Source organism: Falco cherrug, chromosome 5 (genome assembly GCF_023634085.1).
Source record: "Falco cherrug isolate bFalChe1 chromosome 5, bFalChe1.pri, whole genome shotgun sequence".
Lineage (NCBI taxonomy): Eukaryota > Metazoa > Chordata > Aves > Falconiformes > Falconidae > Falco > Falco cherrug.
In genome coordinates, this window is record NC_073701.1 from 76168125 (window position 1) to 76175909 (window position 7785).

Genomic DNA, 7785 nt, shown 5'->3' on the forward strand with positions numbered 1-7785 from the left:
ACGAGAAGGCATCGCCTGACAAACTGGGAAGGTCTCTTGCACAAGCTTAGGCTTTGACAGATGTTAAAAGTTGCACTGTCAGAGTTTGTCCTATGTTTATCCCAGAGACTAGCCACAGCTTGGGAGGGGGGGGGAAAGTGGGAATTACACAAATATTCCAGACACACATTTGCACTCTGTGCACCTTTCATGCCCGATGAAAAGGCAGGAAACGTTAACACAAAGAAAGGAAGCATGTTAAAAAGACTGAACCTTTCATCGGAGACTATTGAAATTCTCATAACAAGGGGCGCTATGAAAGGTTGCTTATTCTCAGAGGTAAGACAGTGCCGTTTCCTTCCCTTGCCATGCCGCAAACAGTCATGACAAATCTAAACCACAGCTGTAGGGCACGAGACACACAAAGCAAATAAAGCTTGCATCTGAATCCATCTCGGCTGTATCATCACGGCTATTATCAGATTGAAAATCATACTTCAGCCAGTCAATATGCAAATACTGAGGCATCGTACCATAATAAAATGTTACAGTATTTCAAAAGCAGCGGCCTTCAAGAATCCAGATCAAGGGAACAATAAGGAAAATGAGAAATGCCACCAATCTGACAGTCTCACCCTGTTCTACCTAATGAACCAACACGGGTTTGGTGGAATAATCAATGCAGGAAACATTGACGAAACGTATGGCATACCACCACAGCACAGTAACCTAGTTATGAATTGTTTACTGGTCACCTTCGGTCTTGAATTACAAGGTTTATATCTTGGTTTATATCTATTTATTTATTTGTTTGTTTGTTTATATCTAATTACAATTATTAATTATTTGGAAGAAAAAGATTTTTTTTTATTTCTACTAAAAAGCAGTTAGTATGGGAATATTTTAGCAATGAATTCTACAGATAGGTTATATGTCTTTTAAAATACCTCCTTCAAACTCAGAAAGCAGAAAATATGCGCGATATCCCCACTGAAAAGATATTTTTGCACCCTTTCACCGTTTATAGGCTTCTTTTCTTCCTTGACTTCAATGCTGGGTGATATGCCATGGGAAAGGTCCATGCGCGCACGCCAGCCCCCACGCCAAGCTCTGGGGCTTGGACGGTGAACTCACTGAGGCAGAGATCATTTTTTTAATGTATACAGACAAGCCCAGCATAATCTGTCCTACACAGACCCATAACGCCAACAATACCGTTTCTGTCCTACAGTCAGATGTCACCTGACAAATGTGGGTCACGCCAGCATGCCGTGCTGACTTTGATTTCTGTTATTTGGGGCAATCAAGTCTCCTTTGCAGGGGGGGAGCAGCTCTCAGATGGGGGGCCGAGAAAGGATTTAACCAGAGATTACATCTCTTCTGCAAATTTGCAAGGAAGGCTCATTGAGGCCTTTGTGGACCTTCAACTTCCTTTCATCAGTCCCGTGCCTGACCACATCTTTGGCTGAGCCATCACCATCTGCTGGCTGCTTATTTGGCCCACAAATTAGAGTGACAACAGCTGAACCCATTAAAATTTAACATCTTCCCTAGCAAAACGTGGTTCATAAGAGGCTGTCAGCCGTGAACTTGCCTACCTTTTTCTTTTAGGGTTGGAATGCTTCATCAGTTTCTGGTCAAGAGATCTTAAAAGCACAACTTTTTAAAATTTGCAAAGGCACACTACATGAACTCTGGGGCTAGATAAGAGCTTCAGAAATATAGACAATCCATCAGCCAACATTAAGACCTAGAAAGGTACATTCACTCAAAAACAGACTAAGTAAGGCTCAGGTCTGAAAAATTCAAACAGACCATCTAAAGAACAGGTTGCAGCATCCAGAAATCAGCCTTGCTTTTGCAAACTTCAGTTTATGCAAAAAAATCCTAAACGTAGCAGAGCACAGTCAGGGTGCACTCTGGGGGCTTTGGCGGATGAGGACGTTTTTAGTAGATGCTGACCCCAGATGAAATTTTTGTGTGCTACAAAACCCTTCTGCAGCTGCAAGATATTGCTAGGGACCTCGGAGGAAAGAAGAGACCTCGGAGGAAAGAAGAGACAAAGGATCTTCCCCATTCTTAGTAACTTCCTCTCCATTGCTACCTATTGCCAGCCTCCCATTTTTAATTTAAGTGTCCGTTAAGAGTTATAGGACAATCCCTGAAGCTAACTGGAGTCACATGAGCAAAACTTTCTACACACCTCTTTAAAACAAAAAATGATGCAAGTCTCCATTCTTGCAGAGATCAGGAGAGTGCGTAAGTGGACGAGATGAATGTTTTTGAGGGAACACCCTGCAAAAGACTCAAGAAGCCGTCCTGCTTCTCAGGCTGATACTGGAAAACATGGACCAAAATCTGCTTTTCTGTTACCAATGCACCATCGCTAACATCACCTCCTGTGCACTTTGCTTCTGCTTGGCTCACAGAAAGCTTTCTGCACTTCTACACTTCAGTGTAACTGGCAGAGAAAGTGCCCACAACTGAGTTTCTACAACTCGGTTATAATCCTGTTTACACCTCAAGTAGCAGCACTACTTACTCTCTAGTTATTTTCTCTCTTTTCCTCCCTCACTTTGATCTCCAACACCTTTCTGTTTTTTAATAATCTGAACAATAAGAATTTACAATGGAAATACCCACCAGATCAAGCGGGTACCAGAACTGTAAGTAACCCTAACGAAAACAGATACTAAATCCCAATCTGGGATTATAACAAAGGTGGAATTGGGCAGACTTTACACGACTTTTTATCAGTGCTGAAAGAGTGCATAACTACCCCTTCAAATAGTTGAAAACTTATTTTTACAACCTATCAAAGCAATGGTTCCAGACAATATACAGTATATCTAAGAATAGTAACAGTCATTGATGGAAACTGATAACATTTGGGGACTGAAGGTTAATCTGTTCTGGAAAAAAAAAAAAAAAGGAACAATGGAGAGTGAAATAGAAACTCAAGTCTCATTAAAGAAAACTATTTTAAGGGCAGAACGATGAGTTTTAACATCAATCATGGGAAAACAGTTTGAAGTTGTTCGTAAAAGATCTAAATTTAAAACCTTGGGAAAAAGCACTGTTCACAGTGCGAGCAAAGGTTTTTTAAGGGGTGAGAAAAAACACGGTATAAAGGTAATCCATTTGTATTTTTTAAGCACTATAAATCTGACTATTCATTTTTAGGTTTCTGTGATTAAGGGCAGTGAAGAGTCGATGTTCAGTTGAGTTTATCCTTTTTTCTTTATGCGTTTCCAATGTCCTTATCTGCCTGTAAATCATGGTACACGCTCGCAGCACTGAAGGCACATTGACACGGATAATCAAAATTGACTGCAGATTGGCAACAAACCCAAAAGAACTTGCACAAAAATTTTCAGTTTCTACTGCTTTTGTTTGGTTTGTGGGGTTTTTTTCCTGAAGAAATTATATTCTGCTCTGCAGATTGCAGTGGAAAGCCCAAGAGAAAACCAAAACAGGATCATTGCTACCTACCAGCAAAGCTATGAGCAAGCCAAGTGGGCCCTGACGCAGCTCTCCAAACACGCAACCACCGCTTGGCTGGAAGGCAGCTGAGCAGGTGCCTACATTAAACCAGCGCACACTTTGTCAGTTTGCATTTGAGCAAGTGCTTAAGTGCTTTGCCAGCTCAAGGACTTAATTAAATTTGAAATAACCTAATTCAAGGAATAAAAGTCTGCCAAAGGTAATAAAATTGTTTACCGATTTATCAAGTCAGTCCCGTATATAAAAGAGCATATTTATATGCAGTGTAGGTCTGGTCCTATTCAATCAGTGAATGCGTTTTAAAATATTTACTGATTGCAGGAATGGGTCCAAATCTGGAGTATTTTTAAGGGTTAGGGGAGAAGTGCTAAATCCCAAAGTATCTAATTCAACTATGCAAAGCAGGGAATATTATTGCCTTCATTTTACTTATGAAATTCAGGGGCATAGGGAAATAAAGTGCCAGATCCAATGTGTCAGAGAAGCCCCTTGCAGAATCTCCTGTGCTCGCCTGGTTCCCCCACAAGTGTCTTTTGCGTCCAGACACCGTTCCACTCCCAAGGTGCAGGGCAGCGCAAGGGACAGTTGGGCAAATGGACGAGAGCCAGTGTCACAGCTCCCTCGGCTGCACCGCGGTTTGACTCCTGCTCTGAAAGCCCAAAGAAATGTCTAAACAAATTAACAAAAAGTTGTTGGCTGATTTTTTTTTAATTGGATTTTTTTTTTCTCGTGGAATTTCTCTCAGCTCTTGGATGCTACTATCACCTCTCCCCGTTGAATGAAGGGGTAGTATGTGTACAACGGGGCCTCACTGCAACTTGTGAGGAGTCGGGGGAGTGTATTTTAATACGCTGAGCAGGTGAATTTACATTGTACACATGTAAAATCTCCCTTTGTTTTGTGCTTCTGTACTGCATCTCAAAACTGCGCCTCCGTGTCCCCACAAAACTGCCTCTAAAGTTTGATTTTTAAATGATAAATGCTCAACCAGTGCGGACTGGCATTTTTCAGTAACATTAAACTACGCTATATAAAAGCCCAGATTGCTCAAATGATTTCTTCAGATTGTATAATTCGGGTGGGTTTTTTTCTTCCTTGTGCTATATTTAACATTGATAATTGTTATATTTAAAAATATTCAAATGAGCTATTTCAAAATATCTAGCCGAGTAAGTGTGCTGAGCTCATGGATAAGCCTGCTGTGCTGTGCATAGCGCTGCCTGCCTTGCACTGGCCCAGGTAAGCGTTTCAGCAATGCACGGAACTGAAAACAATTGCCATTGCGAGTGAGAAATAAGGTACAAGGCTGGCTTACACCCGAGTGTACCTACACACCCCGCACTGGGTAAACAAAGCAGTTTGGCAGTTCGAGCCTGAGGACTTTCCTCGGTGCGCATCCTTTGAACGCACCCGGTTTGCTCAGCCTTTCTTCACCCGGTGGCTTTCCCAGCTGGGCGGCAGCCCCCGGGGCAGATGCTGGCCCAGGGCACCCCCGCAGACTCCAGCCCGGTCCCGGAGGGGCGGCGGGATGAACGGGGCCACGGGGGGAGGCGTAGGGGCCGGCAGCCGCCGCCGCGCACCCGGAGCGGGGCTGGCGGCGGGGGCAGCGCGCAGCGGCTGCGCGGGGGCGCAGGGGCCGGCGAGAGGCGCGCAGCCGGTGCGCAGCGGCGGCTCCGCGAAATCCCCGGGGCCCCGCGGGAGCGGGTAGGTAAAAAGAACGAAGCAGAGGTATATTCAAAGCCTCCGCGTTTGGCTCTGTCAGATGGAAAAAGGCGACGGAAAATCCACCCTTGGCTACCTGAAAGATCTGGCGCGCAGATGGGGCGTTTCTCCGCGAGTCGGTACTTTAAAAATTCGAAAACCCTTTCAAAAAGGCGAGAGGCAGCAGAGCATCCCCGGAGAAGCACACACCCGTCCCTGCTCCTCACCCTTGCGGGGAGGAGGCAGCCGGGCAGCCCTGCCCACAGTCCTGCCCGCAGCCCAGCCCGCAGCCCCCTGCCCGCAGCCCAGCAAGGGGGCTTAAAGCTTCCAGCTTTTTGGCTGCACACCGCAAAACACGGCAGCAGCGAGAAAAGATTTTGTTATTTACGTGTCTGAACCGTATTTTTAAAAGCCGGCGTTTTAAATTGTGCAAGGTGGAAATTCCAGCTTTTTTTCCCCTCTGCACATCTGTGGCTCGGCACGTTGGCCGCGATCCGCCTGATCTGAGTGTGGGTCGCGGGCTGGGAGATACGGGGCTCTAAGGGAAAAACATGAAGTCGTATCATTTACATACGTGGTTTGTTAAAAAGGACACCGATATTTTAAAAACAAAAGTTTCCTGTGAATTAGGTAAAACTATATTGCTAAAGGTTATACAGAGACAAAAACTTCAGGACCCCTTAGATCGTGTGAAAAATGAATATTTGATGTGTTTGGGGTTTGCTGTCTTCACAGTAAAAAATAAAAATCAGTCAGAATCTTTCACATAACGATTCAATGATTTACCTAAAAAAAACGGAGCTGGAACACACCAAAGTCAGGAGTTTAACTCCGCCTTTAGCCGAGGACCTTACACAGTGTCTGTTTCTGAGCAAGATGTTTGAAATAAATATCTATTGCTACTTTTTCTGACTGTTGATGGTTTACTGCGGAACTCGCCGTTCTCACGCAGCGCTGCGCAACCTCGAGCAGGCACCAGAGAGGAGGGGGCTCAGTGGGTGCCCCCGTAAGCGGTTTGCCGCGGTTAGGAATTGGGCAACGTTTCACCCTTCGAAGTTTTCTGTACAGGGAGCCGGTGCCGAGGCTGCTGCCGGGAGCAGCTGCGGGCTCGCAGGGCCACTCTGCGGCAGCGTCACCTGCCTGCGGGGCCGGCGGCAGTCCAGGGCTGCGCCCCCCACCCCGCACACCGCCCAGGCAGCGACCCCCTTGGTGACCGGCTCTGCCCGCCCTAGTTCATTCCCCTCGGCCCGGGCGTTCGCTAAAAGCAGGTTTATTCCTTAACTCCCGGCACGACCTTCCATCTCCAGAGCCACCTGTGAGCGCCTGACCCGCCGCTCCCGCCCGTGGCTGCTGCACCCCCTGCACGGGCAGCAACAGGCTGCGGCCCCGGCCGGGCACGTCGCACCGCACGGCCGCCGGGGGAAGGGTGACGCTGGCTCCGGCAGCCACCGAGGTGGGGAAGGGGCGGGCTGCGAGCGGCTCGGCGGGCTCTGGCCCCGGCCACGGGCGGGCTGAGGAGGGGGCTCTGGGGATCGCCCCCCGCTCCGGCCTCGCAGCAGCCGCGCCGGGGCAGGGCTGCGCCCGGGGCAGGTGAAGGCGGTCCCGCACGGCCGGGGACCCCCGCGGAGCGCCCCGCCGGGGATGCCCGGAGGCCGGGCACACGGCTGCGCCCTCCCCCGTCCCAGGGCACCCGCCCTCCCGCCCTGCGCGGCCGCGGGGCCGCTCCGCCGTGCGGGACCCCCGGGGCCGCCCGCCGGGGGCCGCGCAGCGCCGGGCGCCTGCACCTACCGTGGTACTCCTGGCCGGGCACGTAGGCGGCGGGGCTGCCCGCGATGTGCAGGGCGATGAGCACCTCGCCCTGCTCGCCGTCGCCCTCCAGCTCACCGTGGTGGGTGCAGAGGAAGAAGAAGGGCGAGAAGCGGGCGCGGGGGGCGGCCGCCCGGCCCGCCGCCAGCAGGGCACCCAGGGCGGCCAGCAGGCAGGGCCAGCCCCCGGGGACGCCCCGCCGCCGCTCCATGCTGCTGCCGCCGGCGCCGCTGGGGCATCCAGGGCACGGCGGGGCCGCCGCGCCGCTCCGCTGCGCTGGGCGCGGGCCGGGACGGGGCGGGCCGGGACGGGGCGGGCGCTGCCCCCCGCCGCGGCCCGCGGGAGTTGCGGGGAGGCGGGCGCGGAGCGGAGCGGAGCGCGGCGCGGGCAGGGGCGGCCCCTCCGCGCCCGCCGAAGGCTGCGCCGTCCCCGCCTGCCGCTGCCGGGGTGCGGGGCACGGAGCTGGGAGTGCGAGGGCTGGGAATAATTTATTTCCCCCGGTGTCGGGGTGGGAGGGAGGGGAAGGTCCCTCCCCTCCTCCGCCTCCTCCGCCTCCTCCGCCGCCGCCGCCCGCTCCTCCTGCTCCTCGCTCTGCGCGCCGGTGTGCGGTGCTGCCGCTGCGGGGACGCGGGCTGCGAGCGGGGCTCTGCTGCCCGCCCTTTGTCTGCCTCCGGGTCCCTGCCCCTGCCCCACGTCCCAGCTCCTGCCCCTGCCCCGACACCTGAACCCCTGCTGCCTCCTTGTTCCCATGTCCCTGTCCCTCGGCCCCTACCCTTGTCCCTCTGCTTCTGTCCC

At 51.4% G+C, this 7785-nt stretch overlaps 1 protein-coding gene across 1 annotated transcript in view; it reads right to left on the reverse strand.

Annotated features, from left to right (window-relative positions):
• RELN (reelin) overlaps positions 1-7454 on the reverse strand; it is a 297990-nt gene extending 290536 nt beyond the window's left edge. The window contains 1 exon segment of the mRNA XM_055711198.1: positions 6973-7454. Within this exon segment, the coding sequence (XP_055567173.1) occupies positions 6973-7201 (229 nt within the window). The 5' untranslated portion in view covers positions 7202-7454.
• Between the last annotated feature and the right edge of the window lie 331 nt (positions 7455-7785).